General features: G+C 38.6%; 1 protein-coding gene across 7 annotated transcripts in view; it reads right to left on the reverse strand.

Moving 5' to 3' along the window:
- Positions 1-1667: 1667 nt before the first annotated feature.
- Positions 1668-20592, reverse strand: part of PRORP (protein only RNase P catalytic subunit) — a 54647-nt gene continuing 35722 nt past the window's right edge. For 5 of the 7 annotated variants that reach the window (XM_075030273.1, XM_075030277.1, XM_075030278.1 and 2 more), the window contains exons 6-8: positions 5442-5590; positions 3781-3976; positions 1668-2074 (exon numbers count right to left, since the gene is read on the reverse strand). In XM_075030273.1, the coding sequence (XP_074886374.1) occupies positions 1946-2074; positions 3781-3976; positions 5442-5590 (474 nt within the window). In that variant the 3' untranslated portion in view covers positions 1668-1945. The remainder of the gene's footprint in view (positions 2075-3780; positions 3977-5441; positions 5591-20592) is intronic. The other 2 variants (XM_075030280.1, XM_075030279.1) reach the window with 2 other exon arrangements.

Raw genomic sequence — 20592 nt, forward strand, 5'->3', positions numbered from 1 at the left:
CTGTTAATGACCAGGGTGAGGTAAAATACGAACTTAAGTGGGTGAACATGTCCCACAATTGAAAGGATAACCTCAAGGTGCAGTTTCTGGTCAGCTAAAGCTGACCTAAGGCAGAACTGCAGGGGCCCACCTTCTGCAGCCTGACATTTTAGCTCCCCTCCCACACAGGTACCAGTACTTGTGCAATGGTGCTATTTCCCTACACCACCACTAGTTTTGACCTCGCCAAAACAATTTTTTTAAAGGGTTTGCATTCATCTGACCCAACTCTGAATTGCTTAGGACTGCACAACCACCAGAGCTAGTCCCAAACTGGGACTGTAACATCACTGATTCAGATCAGCTGATGCTGTTGTGGAACTTCATACAGAGGGTAAGTAATCCTCATACAGAGCAACAGTTGCTAACTAAGCAGTCCTGTACAGGAGAAGACACTTACTTTAACAAAGCAGTATTTGCCTTTTCAAGGAGATGTGGCAGTTCTCTGACTTACAGAATTGTAGAAACAATTTTCTGCCAAATTAGAAGTGAACTGGTTTGAGGAGCGAGAGAAGATGATCCAATCTCTCTGCTTTCCCTTGGAGACTCCAGAAAGCAGATGATAGATAGGAGCTGGCATGTTCTGTCAGAAAAGGGGTCTGTGAGAAATGCTACCAACAACATGAGGAATTTAAAACCAAGGTTCTAGGTTACCTTAAGAAGTACCCAGCTCTTCTACACTTTCTGCACAGTACCTGAAGGACATGACTGTATGCAAATTGCACCTGCTGGTTTACAAACCAAGAGTAGAAAAGTGTCAGGATGGCTCTCTGACGTTAAAAAAAAAAAAAAAAAAAAAGCCGAGAACATGCTTGAATGCTAAGAGTCCGGAGGGAGCTTGTCATGGGACACTGCAAAAACTCAGAACTGCAAATACTATACAAAAAGATCATTATGATTCAGCTCAGTTTCACACTGAGGATTTTTCAGTGTGAATGACAAATCTGACAAAAACATGATCTTTCATCTGAGATTAATGTGGCACTTCTATGTTTTTTGGGAAGAAAAGTTTGTATTAAAGTGGTAAGTGCAATAAATGAACACGTTTACTATACAAACACTTATAAATAATAACTTAGAACACTGTTTCTGTAATATACACTATTTTCCTTGCTTTATTTCTAACTTGGAATAGGTTTTATAAAAATATCTGTACAAAATTCAGTTTTATCCTATTACTGCCTGTAAGAGTTTCTAGTTATGATCAACTTTTGTTTAGAAAATTCATGCATTTCCATAAGCAAACTATTCCAGTGACGTGAAACCCTGTCAGAAGCAGCAAATTTAAGAATGTGAAAGAGCCACACAATATCACACTGGCTGTTTCCTAATTCTTCCATTCAAAATCTTAATATACATTGCATTCTATGTAATCAAACAAATTCTAGTTAGTGGGAGGAAGTATTAGGGCTACGTGTGTCTGCCAAACAGTAAACATACCATTTGGCCCCCTTGGCTCCATTTATTGGCTATAGACATTGTGCGACACTGTTGCAAGGTCAGCCTTGCCTGTTTTGAAGGTACTTTGGAAGTCTTGCTTAACTTCTTTGAAGTACAGAGTTTATGAATTTCAGTGCAGAAGAAAAATTTGAGGGAAAAAAAAAAGACTAAAAAACCACAACCTGAAATTCCAAGAGGGAAAAGCAAGTTTTAATTCAAATCACATTGAGAGGCTACAGAAATTGCCTGCAAAGATGGAAATAATGGACCTAATTCATCCCTGCTGGACCACCATTGATGTTAACAGATTTACTCCAGGAAAGATTTTGACAAAACGCAGTTACTGAATTTTCCTTAGTTATAGGCCTCACGCATTAATCCCATAATTGTACTGCTGAGTTCTCCTAGTCAGCAACAGTGATTAAAAAAAAAAAAGCAGCTTCAGCTTGTTCAATTACATTCTTCATCATTTCTGTTGAATGCAAAGCCATTTTCTTGGTACTCGATAGGAATATTTTTCCTCAAAAGTGTCTTTATAAGGGATATGCCATGTATCACCTGTAGTCTGTACCACACAGTCATAACGGAAAGCAGGCTGTTGGATAAAGACAGATAAAACCATTTTTTTAGACTTCACACAATATATTACTAAAATACCACTTACAGATAGTTATAACTTCCAAGACTTACCTTAGAAATCTCCATAGATTCATCTCTTTAACAACTCTCATTTATTTCCTTACACCAAACAAATTCTAGATTTTAGTACTGGAGGAAAAACTACATCTTTTAGTATTTTGTGGTCTAGGAGTCATCATAAATGGTTAAAATTCTATCTTCCATCTCCACCAGATAATAACGATGTGAATATAATGCATTCAATTTCTAGAAATAGCAAAATGATTGTTTTCTGTTCAGTTAAATGACATCACATGGGAATTAACTCAGGATGTGGAGTTTATAGGCTTGAACTGATAGGATTTAATGACACTAATGACATCTTGTGTTTGTTCTTCCAGTGTACGTCTTTACAGAACAGACTTGCTCCGTTCTGAGGAGGATGTAAGAAAAGGGTTTATCACTAACACTTTCAAGAGCATCTAGTTGAACAAATACAATAAACTATTTTTCTGGTCTATTATGTTACAGGTATACTAACTCAACATATATAACACAAATACAAAAGAAACATTACTGGTTGGCAGTTATGGTTCTCAGAAAATACTATCACCCTGTACGTATAGTCTTGGAAGTCTACTTTTCCACGACAGCTTCCAGAATAACCTAGAACACAGCTACGACTGGGAATGTCAATCATCTAAATCACTTGTTTGGGAATTAAAATGTGAAAATTACTAGCCCTTTCGTATAAAAGAAAGAAACAAGGTGTAGCTAAAGCTGTGTTACTCAGGGAATCCTACATTCAGTACTTGGTTCCATAAAAAGAAATGTATATATGGCAACGCTGAATGAAAAGCTGTCATTCTTATAAGCCTGTATCTGTACGATCTGTAATGAATATTATTTTACAGTTTTAACCAGAGCAGCAAGAAAATTATCTGCATAGATGCAGTATTCCTTTTAGTAGGCAATAACAATGCACACAGACCAGATAACAAAAAACTGCATGATATGGAGTGTCACGTGATGAATTTTTTCCTAGAAAAATCTTAAAACAGCTGCACTCCTGTTAAGGTACAGTTCATGGCTCACAAGGATACATGTCTCCTAGACAATAACAGTACAGTATTCTGCTATAAGATGATACTATGCTTGGAAGACTGTAATTTCTGCAGCTGAATACTGACTACAGACCTGACCTGACTGTTCTGGGCTTTCCTTCATGAAACTTTATACATCCTTTAGGCTAATATTACAGTGAATACTGAAATACCTGTATTTTCCTGCTTCCTTAAAATAAAATGAAAGAAATTATATTGTACAATTAGAAGCATGGTATTTTATAATAGTGCTACAGAGGATAATAAGGTATTTCAAAGTTTAAAATAAATGAAAAAATATTGGCTCTTATGTTTTACAGCAATGGAAAGATTTGTATACACAAACATGCATTTACATTTACATTTTAAACATTTAGGCAGCATTTCTTGTCTTTCTGACAGTTTTCATGTTTGTGGCATGCTTTGTGAATACAGTGAATTTTCAGTAAGCATGGGCATTTTGAGCCCATTGGTACAAATCCACTTAAGACTCCAAGAATCTTTTTGCTTCTAGAGTTTGAAATTGTGTATCTTTAATGAACATGCTCTGTGTGCTTTCTGACTGCAGCAGAAAACTTACCAAAAATTTTATATGCTTTCCTTCTACAGAAGGAGAAAACACTATTTGGTGTCCACGCTGCCACTTACGGAACAGATGACGCGTCAGACTGTTGGAAAGACAAGCCTTGTGATCCCGGAGGAAGTCTCTAGTAACAAACTTGCAATGCTTGCCTGATTGAAGAGTGGCATATAACAAGAAGGCATCATCTTCAGAGCTTAACAAAACAAATGGAAAAGACAGGCGTCATTCACGAGGCAGTAAGCGGTTGCAGGAAATGAATCAAATGCTGATCTGAGATCTATTCATCAGCAACACTGAAAATTCCCATCACTACTCTAGTTCCCTGGTAAAATAAAGAACTGCTTACCACCGGGCACCAAACATACTACACAGAGCATTATTCCCTCCTATCACAATTTGATAATACAACAATATAATCTTTTATCACCTAACAGTGCCATGTGGAACAGAACTGCTAAAACTCGTAAGTGTACCCCCAAACCTTTGTTGGAATACAAACAATCATCACAACTGATAATGAAGTGTAATGTAGGCAACAGGACAGATCTATGAATCTTTGTCTTTACATGGGTAAATACACTTCCAAAAGGTACTATGATTATTTGGAAAATATATTCAACATTAGCTGCTATTAAATGGAAACAATTTTAGGCAAAAATCTCTCAAAATACATTTACAGTGGGCATGAGATACCCTATACCTGGAGCAGCTGAGCAGAACTCTGCTTGAAACCACTTTTTGAGTGCTGTGGATTACTGTAATAGTAAGTGACAAGACACAAGATTAGTGAGGATTTCCAACCTGTGGTTAACAGAGTCCCCTTTATTGGTGCTCAAATAGCAGGAAAGAAAGCGATGTGATTCAACAGCAAAGAGAACAGAGAGGGAATGAAGGAGAACAGATCTGAAACAAGGAGCCAGACAAGAAGAAACTTGGACTGGCTGTTGGGACAAGGAACTTGGTCAGAAGTTCTGGGAACTGGAATCACAGAACAAATGGCAGAGACAGGTGAAGGATCAATAGTGCCCAACTCAGACGGAGACTAGGGGGAGCTGGAAGCTAAGGAAAACTGAGACTCATTATATGAGGAAAGCAGGGTAAGGAGAAACAACATTGAGGCAGAGGCAAGTACCTCGTTTTGAGACAAGGACTGGCTTGACTGGGCAAGAGCAAGGGGGCCGTGCTTCTTAAATTAGAGAGGCAGAGGTCTATTTCCACTTACAGAAATATTCTCCTCCAGGAGCAGCAAGCAAGTCAGCGCTCCAGACTCTCCACACTCCTGGGTTACCAAGCAACATTGGCCAGGCATGAACTTCATCTCCCCCCATGCAAGGGTAAGACAGCAGACCACGACTGTACACTGATGCTATCAGGTATTCTGTAAGTTCAGACCACTGTGGTCTTGGCAGTGGTTTTAACAGTTATAAATCCTAATAAACCACACAGATGTCAGCATGATTCTAAGTGATGAAATTCTTCATAACGTAACTTTTAATATGTATTAGTTTTTTGAAGCAAGTATAGCAAGGGATGTGTTTCACACACAGAGCTGGAGATACTACTAATGGTACTAAAAACTACAGCTGTTCATACTGATTTAAAATGCACATGAATCAGGTGTTGATCTCCATTACATTTAGCCATTTTCTTAAACTTACATATTTTCAGCAAAGAAGAAGTCTGCCTTATTCTGCATCTCCTTCATAATCTCTCTTTTCCAGTTTGAAGAGTTACTCAGCATGTGTTTGCGGCCCAGCACAAGCAGCCGGGCATTGTCTTTTGCCAGGCAGTTGACAGCATCAAATAGCTGCAGAAAACAAAGCAAAATCAAAGATTTTCTCAGCTGTAAAAAGAGACTGACAGGAAACACTTTCACATCTGTGTCTCAACTAGTGGAACTTCTAGCATACCCTCACTTCCCATAGTTCTTAACTGCAATGCAAATTAAGTAGATAACTAATTTAACTCCCTAATGTCAAAGAAAAAAAAAAACCAAAACAATTCATTGTAGGAAGCTGCTCTCAAACACACAGAAAATACATTGCTATTATAAACTTTTCCCAGCTCTTGCAGCTTGAATGACATGAATGAACTCAGGAAGAGTTGTATGCAGATTTCAGAATTTCAGAGTCAGCTGAGGGAACTGAATCACATTGGGATTTAAGTAATACCTACTTTTGGAAATTATTCAGCATCTGTTGGTATTAGAGGAAGACCGAGTCCTAAACCATACTGCTTTACCTGCCCCACCTATTGTCGAAATTAGAGAACTACATGCGATCTGGGCTGCCCTGTGGGAAAGAAGCAAGCACCAGTAAAAGGAAATCTGTGACCTCAGGATTGAGGGTTTATGAAAGCCACATCCAGAGTAGCCTCCCACTTATGAACCAACATCCTGAGGTGGCAAATTCACTGCTGCACCAGCTTCTCTTCAGAGGGACTTTTCACCAGCCTTTTAGGGCTGTGCCTGTTCAGCAATAAATGCTTCTCAGGACAGGTGCTTGTTGTGGCTTTTGCTCCCTTCTTCACCCAGACAGAGATCATGGAGGGCAAAGGTTCTGCCTTTCAGCATCCAGGTTATTACTGTGGACTCCTCACAAAGCAATGGCATTTCAATTCTGCCCAGAAAGAGAGAACTCTTTCTTGAGACTGAAGCATCCAACACTTTTAAAGGCTGAGAACAATAGGCTCAACCACCAGGGAAAGGTGCTTCCTAATTTTTACCTGCATTTGCTGCCATTATTTGTCAATATACAATTTCCTGATTCTTCTCTAATCCCTCTTCCTACTTTTCTAGCTTCTTCCCTGTTATCTCTTGTCCCTGCAATGCCTCTAACTGCCTTTCTCCTTCTCTTGCTCTTTCCCCTTCTTTCCTCCTTGTCGTGGTTTAACCCCAGCCAGCAACTAAGCACCACGCAGCCGCTCACTCACTCCCCCCCCACCCAGTGGGATGGGGGAGAAAATCAGGAAAAGAAGTAAAACTCGTGGGTTGAGATAAGAACGGTTTAATAGAACAGAAAAGAAGAAACTAGTAATGATAATGATAACACTAATAAAATGACAGTATTAGTAATAAAAGGACTGAAATGTACAAATGATGCGCAGGGCAATTGCTCACCACCCGCCGACCGACACCCAGCTAGTCCCCGAGCGGCGAAATCCCTGCCCCCCCCTTCCCAGTTCCTAAACTAGATGGGACGTCACATGGTATGGAATGCACCGTTGGCCAGTTTGGGTCATGTGCCCTGGCTGGGCATGAGAAGCTGAAAAATCCTTGACTATAGTCTAAACACTACTGAGCAACAACTGAAAACATCAGTGTTATCAACATTCTTCACATACTGAACTCAAAACATAGCACTGCACCAGCTATTAGGAAGACAGTTAATTCTATCCCAGCTGAAACCAGGACACTCCTATTTGTGATCCTTATCATTATTTGATATCATTATCTTTTGTTTCAGGGACTAGAAAGAATTGTTCTTCTAACTCTTGGGTACCATTTTACATTTAGTTTGATCTACCTGCAAGTACCAGTGGAAAGGGGTGGTCCCACTCAATCCTCTCTTGAGCTGCATGTTCCCACTACTGCTGTTGCATCAGATCTAATACCACAACTACCCACGAGCTCACTGATCCAACAAAAGACACTTTTTTTGCAGGGTTGAGCTTGCAGCTGCACAATTGATAGACCTGAGTCAAAGGCGATGACTGATGGGAACACATCGCTGGAGATGTTGAGGACAGGAAGCATGGGACTGCCTGTCTCAGCAAAGGACCTGCAGGTGGATCAAATTAAATGTGCCATTAATCTGGATCTGAGGATCTGAGAGAGGAGGCCAGAAGATTTTCTACATTAATTTTAACTTTTGACCTATAAGCTGCTGTTACCAGCACTGACTCTGAGGGACTGAAGGCTCTGTCTTCATGGAGACACAGGGTCTTGGTGCTAATGCAAAGCACAAGAGCCTAACAGTACCTGTTGGAACTGACTTCCTGCTTCCAGGAGATTATGCTGGACATTGGCTATGCATGCATACAATCTACCCTTCCCTGATTAAAACAAACAGGACATAACGTGAGCAGGAAAAGGCCAAATGCCATAATTTCTGCCTATAAAATGGCAGGTAAAAATAAAACCAGCATTCTCTCTGGTGCATGCCCTGAATCTTTGGAGATACATTTCAGAATTCTTACTGGAACACAGAATTGAAAGATACAAATGGAAGCCACCATTTTTATGTTACTGGAAGGCTTTCAAAGTAACTATGTTATGTCATAACTTCTCTTCTATGTCACATAATTTATTTATTAAATTATGACATTATTAAAAATTGAGAAACTGAAATTCAGTTTTTCAATATTGACATTTCTTTTTGGAGTGTCTCATGTGGGCAGTAAAAACTGGCTCATCAATTTTGTCTGTTTACAGTCACTTTTATTTTCCGTTTCTTATGCATTGGCCCAGTCCTGCAAATAGTTGGATACAAGTACCAAAGGAGAATTAAGTTTAAGCTGAGTTCATTAAACGTAATAAAAGTTAGGAATGTATCTACTGCATCCACACACATTTTCATGTAGAGAAGTCAAGAGTGAAGAAAAATCAACCATGAGTAACTTAAGCAACCCCTTACAAATTTCAAATGAAAATATTTTCTCTTCTTGCCTCATGTTTCGCTACATTAAGGGAAGGTTAGCAGAAAGTCATGTGAAAAAAAAATAGTTAAAATTTTTTCAAAGAACACTTCAGAAACTGATTCCACAAAGTATAAAATAAAAAACTTGACAGCAAGAGCATCTTGATGGTACAAAAGAAGAAAAAAGTCCTAAAAGCAGACTATGAGTTAAAAAGAATCCCAGGAACATAGCTGCACTAGTGGTATTGCAAGACAATAAAGAATTGCCAGTATTTGAACTGCTGGAGTTTACCCCCAATAAAAAAAGGAAATACTTTTTAATTACGCTTATGGTTCAACACAAAGGCTGCTGGATTTCCAGATACGGATTGGTCAACTGGGGCTATTCCCAAGTTTATAAAAAACTTGACTGGCTTGGATCCAGCTCCCTTAAGTCTTTCTTTCTGAAGGTTAATAACTAGTGGCACTTTGTACCTGTTAATCATATGGAATTTCTTCTACTACATACTATTAGCATATGAGGTTCTCTAGTATGAAATGCTTCTGGGAAAAAAATGAGAGATTGGTATAAATTAGCTACAGTTTTGCAATGTAAAAACTCAAAACAGGCTTAGCTTGTGATAAAATTAATGGGAATCACCATTTAAAAATTTAGAAACTCCTGCTTGCACAATAGCATGCTGTCCCTCCTCTACTTACCACAGAAATTAACCTTTACTTGCACAACTAAAACACAGAAGATAGGAACTATTTTTGCTTTCAGAAATTATTTTTGCTTTCACAAAATAAAAATAATTTTGTTCTGCATGGTCCTTTGCCTGATGCAACTTTACTAAAGAGCATTTTATCTTTTTAGGCTTGCGTGCTTAACAGGGGTGGTCTACAGGGAGTCACAGAACTTAAGTGGGGGGGGTTTCCTAAGTGTGTCTACTCCTACGCCTGGCTGCTTCTCAAGAAAGGAAGATGTGAGACACACAGTAACACTTGTTTTAGTCATAGAGGAAACTGAACATAATACTGTTCACAAAAAAACGGCAGTAGTGATCTCTCACTTAAAAAGACATTTTATTAATCTAGTATTTCCAAAAGTTATCTAAAAATTATCATCTGCCACTACACAATGCAAATATGCTATGTGCAATAAGCTCCATGTAGGTGCACCCTTTGAATGTTCCCACATTATTTAGGCAGCAAACATCAGATGCTCAGTTGGATAATCTGTTCAAAAGGCAATCTGTATAAAACATCAAAAAATATACAACACACACATTCCCTATGCTATTCATTTCCTTGAAAGTGAGGATTACAAAATTAGTGAAAGAAAGACCTTTTATGAATATTAGTATCTTTCCAATTTGGATAGCAGAACATATAAAACCACATTTTCTCTGAAAACAGGAATTATAAGATGCCATTTTGCACAGAAGGGAAAATAAGCATGGTTAGACTGGCTGCTTCAATTCATATGGCAAGATGTGGGTGAGGCAGAGAAGCAAGAAGCTGGGAATCACTGCTGTTCTGCACAAATCACTGGCCACGCAAGGCACTAGAACTACTACTGGATTATATAGATAACTATCATTGCATTCAGTCTTATTTTCTTTTCCTCTGACAGGGCACACCAGGATCCATGTTTCTTTCTGAACTACACAGACATTTTAATCAACTGTTTGTGAAGATCACTAGATCCTTCTCCAAGAAACTCATGCTTATTAGCACTTACTGAATATGTTCTGCTTGCAATCTCTTCCATCATTTATCAGTTACATTTAAATTATTCCAGTGCTGTTCCAGTCTTTGCTTAATTAGATCTTTCTCAAGCTTCTCCTAAACCTTAACATTTTACTTACAATGCAAACAATTTTGTGTTCACTTTAGCAAATGACTCTGATGGAGCCAGGGTACAGCCACAAAGAAGTATGAAACTACACTCAGATCAATAGAAGAGTCAAGACCAGCTGTTCACAGATGTACCAGGTTATCTCCAAATGTGGTTGTTCTTCTATGATTTTTTTTAATTACTAAAAATAATCCATAATTAAATGGATGTATGTATCCAGTGTGCATGTTCTAACTCTGATGTCTGCACCCTAATCCGTGAATCAATGAAAAACTAGCACATTTGTACAATACTTTGGCTGAGTGTACACATTTATCTTTCCTTGGGACAGTCCCAGAGATATGAGCTATTTCCCCACACGCAAATGAGTTCTTTTTTGTTTCTGCAGCGATGCCATTTTATGGAATTTCCCCTCCACCACCAAGCTCCTGCCCTCATATCACAATGCACCTTTTTTTTTTCTGTTGTGCTGATACAACCTATTTGTTCAGCCATTTTGTCAACCAGATCACAGCACAATCACAACTGCACTTACACACCAGGGCAGGAACTTCTGGATCAGAGAAGCTGGCGTGAAAAGAGGTGGGGAGGCAGAGCAGTAGGACAGAGAACACATACTCCACAGAATCATGCTGATGCAAAGCCTGAGCTTTGCAAATATGAAATAAAGCAACCGAAGATGCTGTAACTGGCAGTTTTACATTTTAAAAATCAGCAAGTTATACCTTAAAAGAACCACTTTTCAGGTAAGAATAAATATTAACAGTTTCCCATCAGAAGGGAACTTTTCTACACAAACTGCTAGAAATAGTTTTGCAGTGACCCACATTCACAATTCTGCACAATTTAATGGGGATCAAACATGGGAGTTAAGCTGGGAGAGCAGGGAATCCTTGTCATACTGCAAGATTAATCCTAATTCTTTAAATTTCACAACAGCCTTATAAAGTAAATGCATAATTACATCCCCATTTTACACAAGTGAATAATGGAGCACAAGGCAGACAGATTAATTACTCTACCTCATACAATGAACTATGAGCAGAGCAGGATACAGATTTCCTAAGGCTTCACTGCCAGTCACCCATTCTGATCACTAGATCATGCTGTGCCACATGTCCCAGTTTCAAAGGTTAGCTTGCTGTAGGACAGCCTTTCTCCTTGGACACTACCGGTGGTTTCCCACTTGTCAGATGAGAAATCCCTGAACACTGCTGCTGGGAAGCACACCATTCAGTGTAGCATGAAGAAGTAATCATCCCCCAAAAAGTTTAAATTAGATTTGTTATTAATAAAATGTTTGCCATTTTCTAAACATGTTTTTTCACTAACTGCCATTTAAAAGCAAAACACACCTACAATCAGATTATCTGCTAATAACAGCCACAAACTGCTCTATTACTATTACTTTCACCTGCTGCTAGTGCTGCCTCTCACCCAACACTGTAGTTGTGAAACTGCAGAGGAAATCTCAGTGCTGAGCACAGATACAGAGCTGCCATAAGTACAGTCAGGTGGGGCTGAGCATGAACATTCTCTCCAAAGGCTAGCAAGGAATCAATTCCCACCATCAACACATTTATTTGACTTACAGTTTCATCACTTTTATCTCCCTTTTTACATATTGTAGACAAAGAAGCTCAAAAAACTTGTGTACCTCAGTATCACACACAGGAGAGAGAAATATGATGGGAAGCTGGAGTTTTTTCCCACGGCACAGCCAGTTATCCAGGGAAGGCAAGGGTGCTGCTTGCAAGAAAGCCTTGACTTTCTCACTGAGCCTGGTAATTTCACCAAAGCAGATTCAATACCATTATCACAGCACCAAACACAATGGAAGCTGCTTCTTATATTCTCTACATTATTACTGATGACACAATGTAAAATTAGTCTCCAAGTCCTCTTGACTCAAATGCAGGGGTAGCATACACATTTCATGATCCCCTACAGATTATCTGCCCCTGACTAGCAAGGGGGTAGCTACTTAGAAGGGAAAGCAGTAATGGATGAGTAAGTAACAGTCACTAAGCTTAATCAGCCTCATTTACTTTATGCTCTTCAGACAGTCAACAGCTAACTCTTGGGAATTATCCCTTAGGACACTGGGGATCTCTACAATACTGCAGAAACAATATTGTTGGGAGTATTTGTATCCTCTGTTACAGTAGGACTATTTAGATTGATGCAACACACACATCACCATGCAAAACTCTACCAGTGACAGCACTTCACATCACACATCAATGACAGCAATCACACAATGTTTAACATGTTTTAACCTGTCTACATTGACTCCACACCTAGAATTGACTTATCCTCTCTTGACGCATTCACTAGAGATATGTCTTAACTCCCTATCACAATTCATTAAAATTTGCAGTTCATTTTTAGATGCCAGCTTTTGCTCTTGACTTCACAGTCAACTCCATTAATCAAAGGCAGATTATTGATTGAGTAGGAAAACTAAACCACAGAAGCAAAGATGCCCGAGTTGATTTAATATAGATTGAGGATGGTACAGTAAGCTCAGTTTGCTCAGATGAGCTGATGCCTAAATATAGCTCTGCTGCCTAAAGAATAAGTTTGTATTCAGAGGCATCCTGAGGATGCTTCTGCAGCCAGGTCCAAACTGACGGGGTACTAAGTCCTGCACAGTCCAGTGTTCCCACTGACTGGAGGACTTGGCTCAGGTGCAGCACTGAATGAATGTGGACACATTACTTCCAGGTCAAAATTAACTACAAGGATACTCCATGGACTGCATCCAAGCGAATGAGCCCTCTTGAATCCTGGGTAGTGGGGAGAGTAAAGCAGAGTAACCATAAACAGATTCAGGTCAGGTACAGAAGCAATAGCATAATTTATGTTTTCCTGTATTCATGGCACCCTGGCTATTATGCCAGTAATGGAGATATCTTTAATTACAGCTCTACTTGATTTCAACTGAAGGTGCAACCTGCTCAAGATAATCTCTGAAACAGTTATGAATGTAGACATAATATGTTTGTAAATAGGCTCTGACATTATATACTGCTTTATTATAAACTGTAGGTAAAATTTCCAATTTCAAACAAGCTTGAAGAGCCGCCCCTGTTCTTTATTCTACTGACCAGCTCAGAGAGCAGCACAATACAAACCAAACCTGTGTAAATTAACTTTAGGTTTGGAAAGACTGTTATGAATTTCTCCTATGCAGATAGGGATAGGTCCCTATCCCTCCCAGCAGAGAGGCATGTAAGAAAAAAAGGTTTTGAAACGTATTTTCTAATATACAATCTAATTACGGCCATATCCTGCTCTATCTTATTCCCAAAGGCATGACAAGTAGTGATTTGATAGATAGTGAAGCAGTATTTCCTACGAGAATTAACAGAATCAAGGCAGGATACGTGCAGAGACCAAAGAAATATATACACAACTTAAACACAGAATTTAAATCGTGTGTATGACATGAAGGATGGGGAGGCAGGAGTGGGATCATCAGGTGGAGGAGACACTAGCTTTATGGAGTCTGGCTTTTCAGAATGGATTGTCACTTCTAAAAGATCTCAGCCACCTTGTCAGACCTTACTCCTGCCACACCTTTTAGTGTGACCATTCTTGCTCACACTTTTTGAATGTCACTCCTTTTGAATGGTAATATTTTCATCACCATGATCTTTAGATGAATAAAAGTCAACCATGAATAAAAGAAAGAAAAATGGATAGTGACAATAGTTAGCATAGCATGTTATTAAATGAACAATGCCAAGAACTCCAGAAATGATGGCTAAAGAAGAGATGGGACAATTGGGGAATTGCTGAATTTGATAGTATAAATTGCAAAAGAGAAAAACAGGCAATTTTTTCTGACTCTTACAACAAACAATTCAAGAAATACGTGGACAAACAAACATTCTTCAGTTGCATAATGGCATTTTTGGAAGTTGAATTTTGTAAGTCATTGCAGTGCCAGTCAAATTTCTCAATCCAAAAGTTCTGTTAACCAGCTACAGTACCATTTTCTTTCCCAATTACTTACAAAAAATGTAATGTTGGTTTAAACATGCAAGCAGACCCTTCGATGTTGGCTCAGCAGTTATGAAGTAGGCACAAAGATGGAAGAGAAAGGGTGAATCTGAAATCCAAAGTAGCATTTTGATAAGGCAGTAACTAGGAAACGTTCAATTCACAATTAATTAGAGCCCAGTCCTAGCTGCTGTAAGTTTTGTATTTTAATTGTGGACTGACAGTAAAATGTTTCCTTTCATGAATTTGAATTTTCTGAATGTCCTCCTTTCTTGAGTCATTTAAAAGGCCAAATATATTTCTCTTTTTCTGATGTTCTCGGAGATATTTTTTCTATGTAGCTGATATGATTGTATACTTTTATCTCTCCTCTTACTCATATTCTTTCTTGCAACAAATAAATACCAAGATCTTGACAATATATATGGGGCATCTTACATTATTTTTTTTTTATCCACACCTCTCCTGAGCACTGTTTTGTACCAAAACCTGGAGATTTGCAAAGTATTAAAAGGTTATCAGTATCAACCCTCCATACCAAGGAGATGAGCTATGTGATTCTGTCTATCCATGATTATACAAGAGTATGAAAATAAACATGTAAAAGTTGAAAGGACATGAAGTGTTACCTATGCATTTCCACATATCAATACTATCCTTTGTTCTCATCCTTCTGCCTGCACTGCTGTTCTTCAACAGAATTTTCTTACTGATCACTATATATTGCTTCATTGCACCAAGTACTACATATACATCACCTTTATTTTCGTGAGGTTTGTTTCACCTTTATTTTCATAAAAATGAAAAGGTACGAGGTTTTACTTATTTTTGTATAGGTTTCAGAAGTGAAACTTTACCTATCAGAGCCACTGACTGTATATGGAGTGATTGTCCCAGCTGAAGTCACAGCGTCAGGGGTCTGCCATCTTTCACTGTAAATCCAGCCTTTGCCATTACATAGGTACTCTCGCATTTCTACTGTTACTGTAGCAGCTGTATACAATGACCTAAGGCCATGAGAGTTTCTTTTATCATTTCTCATTTTAGAAAGAACATAAAAAACTAGCTATTAGAAAGGAACATTTGTGAACTAAATGCAGCTGTGCCAGTCTTAGACTTTCACAGTGTAGGTCAGAAGTTACATCTAAGTATTGAAAATCCAAAATGTGAGCAGGATCTCCGGGTGGTGGTGGTGGTGGTAGTGATAGCGTGTTATGAAAATGAAAGCATAAGCTTGACTGATCCTTTCCATAGATAGGAAATAACTTGGTGCAGGACTGAAATCAGCTTTGTAAGACTGAAACTGACAGTTTAAAAGATACCAATACTTTAGTTCTCACCACTGTCCTATGCAGATGTCTACACAGCGTCACTGACCTAGTCTGATGTTAAGTGTTTTCCCCCTCTCCAATCTGTGGTTCAAAAAGTCCCAGATGGTACTTTTATTCTTTGAGGAAAGGTGCGGGAGCAGCTGGGGAGATCACCGTTATAGAAGGCACACGCACGATGCTGTTCAAGGCACATTAAACCTATGCTTCCGCAGCGACATCCTATGTTTTAATAAACTTGAGAGTTCCACAAAAACTTTAAAATAAAGACTATTTCTGTGCTCACAGGTCAACAGGCTTGTTGTCCAGGTAGAATGACACAATAACCAAGGAAACCCATCAGTAAATCGATTGCTTGCAGTCAAAAAAAAGAATTAGACTACAACATGCAGCAAACATTTATAACACAATTTTCACACTGCTTTTCTTCTGTTTCTCATTAGTACTATTTTCCAGTTGCCTGCTACAGATTACTATTCAGAGATGAAGAAGCTACCTTCAAAAACAATTGTTCTAATAAGAACAATTTTGCAGTTCTTAACACAAATAAATACATTAATAAACACTACTGGAGTGGTGATTTCTCTTTGAAGGTCAGAAAGATAAAAGATTTGTTTAATATGAAAGGACACATAAAATGTTCCCTTCGAGAGGACAAAAAACAGCAGAAGCAAACTAAAGCACAAAGGTCTGAGATGCAGGAGCAGCTGTGTGGTCAGTCAGGCTCACCTACCCCAGGTAGACCATGCCCCAAGGTTTTCAGCAAGGAGAGACCAAGGAAGGAATCTGTTTAATATTGGTTAAAGCATAACTTATATTTACCAGGCTGGAGAAAACTTAGGGGACTTTCATATACACTAGTACACCTTGCACTGCCAGTCCCGTGAGGCAGAGGTTCAACTGTCTCATTTGGATCAAGGCTGCACAACTTAGTAAGTAACATACTGTTTCTGCAAAAACAGCAAAAATCTAATGCAGAGTGTATCACAAGGGAATGTAAACTATGGGTTAGCATTATTTTTCTTAACACAGTCATTAACTTTGATTGTACATCACTGCAGACTCATGCCATTTTACTACTAGTAACAATACAAGCAATATCTATGCCTGGAGATTTTAAGCAGTGATGGTCTGAAAGCCCCCCACAATAGCTACAATCCACAAGACCTAATTTACTTCAATGCTTTTAATATAAGTTTATTGATAACAGTCTGCAATACTCAATAGCTGGACACTGGGCAGGCCACTGTTTTATCTGAAGTATTTTTCTTTAACTCAGGAGATAAGATACAGCAATTTGACAAACAGATAATATTGTCAGCTCCTACAAATGAATTATGGATGCTATTTGGCATTTGTCTAAAAGCTCCACCTCCTGGGAGCAACTGGTTATATAAAAATCTTTGTCTACTTAGTCATTTTTTTGTGCTTGTAGTCAAGAGAAATAAGCTTGAGAATATTGTAGCATTCGCTACATATCAAGGTGCCACGCTTAGATCACTGGTCGGCCCGGACCAGGGAAAGAGACAGATAACACACGCAGTGTGAGCGCCAACTTCCGCCTTTTATTGCGCAGTTAATTCCTTTTATACTAACAAGGGGAGGTGGGGTTACAGGTACATCACAAGGCTGCGACTAACCCTCTAACTTTCCGTGACAACGTGAGATCTTCCGAACGCCGACCCCTACAGAATATGAAAATATGACCACCAGAACGGCTCAGACAACAGAAGCCAAGTAAGAACCATCTACCCTCTACTTCATAAAAGCATCTATCTTTTTTAAGCAAATTTTGGTTTGGGGACTCAGCATTATGGTTTCCAGGTATTTGCATATGACCATACCACTCAGTGCATTTGAGGAATTCTGTTGCATCTTTCCCTCCTTTGTCCATTTCCATGGAAAGGATGCAGATAACCACCTAAGAACTCCTGGAGCACCCAGGACCAAACAGCAGTGCTCAAGTGCAAGAGAGTGCTATAGTTTCATAAGTATTTTGTTTACCAAATTTATCAGATAGCTAAGGGCTAAAACTCTGTGTCATATTACTGGTTATGTTAGCTAGGCTGGCAGAGTGAATGGGCTTGTGGAAATGAGAGTGAGTGGGATGAGAAAAAAGAAATCCCTAACCTATAGCATTCGTATTTCTGAAAGCCCATTTGGGGATGCCCATTCAATGGAAAGTTAGAGCTTTTCACTCTGCAAGGCATGAAAATATGAAGATACACACATATCAATGAGAAGTGAAAATGTCAAAAGCCTCCAGTTCTTTTATTTAAGCCACTTCCTTTAACTATTGAAACTTAGGGCCATCATACATAGACAGATTTAAGCAGTACAGTGCAACATTTTACAGGGATATCATGTAAATGATTTCAGATGCTGAAAGCAGCATAGTGACATTAACATTAGACACGCCCAGGATAACTGCTCCTAATAAGAAGCAGGTAAATCAACATCATTAAGACTGGTTCTGGTCTATGACTACTTACTTGCAACCCTCTTACTACTACTACATTTTATTTACTCAAAGGTGTGGCAACTTAGGGCTGTGGTGGAAGAAAATTCCTATCAATCAATCAATCAATCAATCAGGTAGTAGCATAGGTAGTATTCAAAGAACACCTACCTTCCACTGTACTTTTTTCAAACTTGCACTGAATGTAGAAGCTCAAATTCCAATGAACCACAGCTCTAACAAGCACCTGCATCACACTTCTACTTTTTTTTTTTCCAGTGTACAGTGTAAGCACTACCTAGTTTACCCAAATATCACACAATTAGGAAATAAACAAGGAGAAAAAGCATCAGCAAGGTTGCTCTTCCCACGCTGGTATACTACGTAAGTCAGGAACAACTCCACAGAACCAGTGGAACTGAACTGGCTTTTAACTTCTGTTAGAGAGCTTATGGCACACAAGGTACACAGCTTGCTCATGGAGCCATGTCAACATGACTCCTTAAAAGCGCAAGACTCAAAAAGATTCAAAATATTAGAGGCAGAAGAAATATTACTGCCAACTCACTGTTTCCTTTTTGGCGATCATAGAAGTGAGCAGGTAAATGGATGAATGCCAGACAATGATGAGGACAGACATAAGCATCACTAATATTTCCTGATTTACATAAAAGTTGGTATCGTCAATATGACAGAAGCACAAGTGCAGTTTTAACAGTCACTACAGGAAACATTGTGCAAGGATAAGAAGATGGAGCACCTGGAAGTGGTAGAAATTATTTGGAAAAATTAGACAGAAGTATCAGTTAATACTTTATAAAATTGGTTGGAAAATAGAGTGTATTATGTTTACATAATTTTGATGACCTCTTTAGCTTCTGACTCACCTGACTCATTATAACTTCAATGCATGTTTCCAGGTAGAACTGTGAAAAGAACTATTTGGATCATTAAGAACTGACTGGTGAATAATAAATCAGGAAAAAACAGCATCACAAGCTAGTATCTCTGGGTGGAAAGGAAAAACCAGTAGATAATTGTGAAGATTAGTATGAAATATGTAAATGATTTGAAACAGAGAATTTCTCAAGAAGAGGAAGGTTTCCTAACAATGAGACAGGGCAGTAAGTACAATGCCAGAGATTAAGCATTCAAAATGATTTAAAATGTAATTTTGGGGGATCATATTTAGGAAATAATATTTATAGAATAGAGAATATGAATGTTTATTTGATGGAGATGCACACAAAAAGGAGAACTCAAATGATGCTTTATAAGGTTATATCTTCATCTAATGTTTTTCAATGACTAATTTTTAAGATCTTGAGGTAGGCATCTTTCAAGGAGGATGGGGAGTGAAGATTTCTATTGTATAACAGTTAGCACCATGGCTACTAATAAGTAAATACATATACACAGTTCATCCAGTTCATTTGAGTTCACTCTTTATCATTTAGAAAAATACAAGCCAGAAGGTTTAAAAAATTGTAAAATCACGTAAGCAACAGGGGATTATCAGGTTAAGAAGCAAATAAGGAAAAGTGTTTAGAGAGTTTCTGCAAGTACCAAGGAAAGTTCTCTTTCTTTACACATGGAGATAAGGATGACCTTATACACAAGATCGACCTCCACAGCAGTAAGCCATTGATTGACCTGCAACACTACCATGACGTGCATATGAGGTGACTCAGCAGATACGAGGCTCATTTTCAGGAGATCCTGCAACTCAGGACCTCCTCTGCAGTTTATTTCAGCTTGGGTCACATTGCTATGACTATTCTCCTAGAAGCAGTCCCCCAAATCCCTGTATTTCCTAGAGTTTATTCTATATGACAGAGGAAGAACCCATGTAGCATTGCCTATGCTAGAAATCAGCCTGTGGGGTGGCTTTTTTTCCTGGAAATTTAAAGAACAGCAACAGCAAAGGTAGCCATAGCTTTCTTACTATGTTCTTGGTACTAGTATTCTTACTACATCACTCCTGTTGCTCACACGATACCAAGCAACAAAATAATTTACAAGTCCCAGCATGTATGATAATAGCTTAATTACGTTTTGTATGCATAGATCAGGTCTGATTATGACCATTAATAGACCATTAATAGCAAGGCCGCTAGGCATTTCACGTTTTGTACTATTCCAGACCATGTTTCAATTGCATTCCTGGTGGGGAGTTAAGACAGATGATGTCAAATCACTGTTCCCTGCTCCTGCTATCTCTGTTGCTATATTGTAATTTAACCACAGCAGAGGCACACCACCCATCATCCATGGGAGACTGCAATGGATTGGTGCAGTGGCACACACAAACTCCCAAACCTTTCTGAGGTGCAATTAATTTTCAATTTTATTTAAAATCTTACATTCATCCCATCTCTTACACTTAAATAAGTAAAAAAAAAAAGCTTATTAGGAATTTTCATTCTATGACAAATACGAATGTATTTTTAAAAACAGTGAAAAATCCACAGGAAACTTTGATGTTTTATATTAACTACAGGTAACCTGCCAGACCAGGATACTTCAAACTGAGTTGCT

The sequence above is a fragment of the Buteo buteo genome, chromosome 6 (genome assembly GCF_964188355.1).
Source record: "Buteo buteo chromosome 6, bButBut1.hap1.1, whole genome shotgun sequence".
Lineage (NCBI taxonomy): Eukaryota > Metazoa > Chordata > Aves > Accipitriformes > Accipitridae > Buteo > Buteo buteo.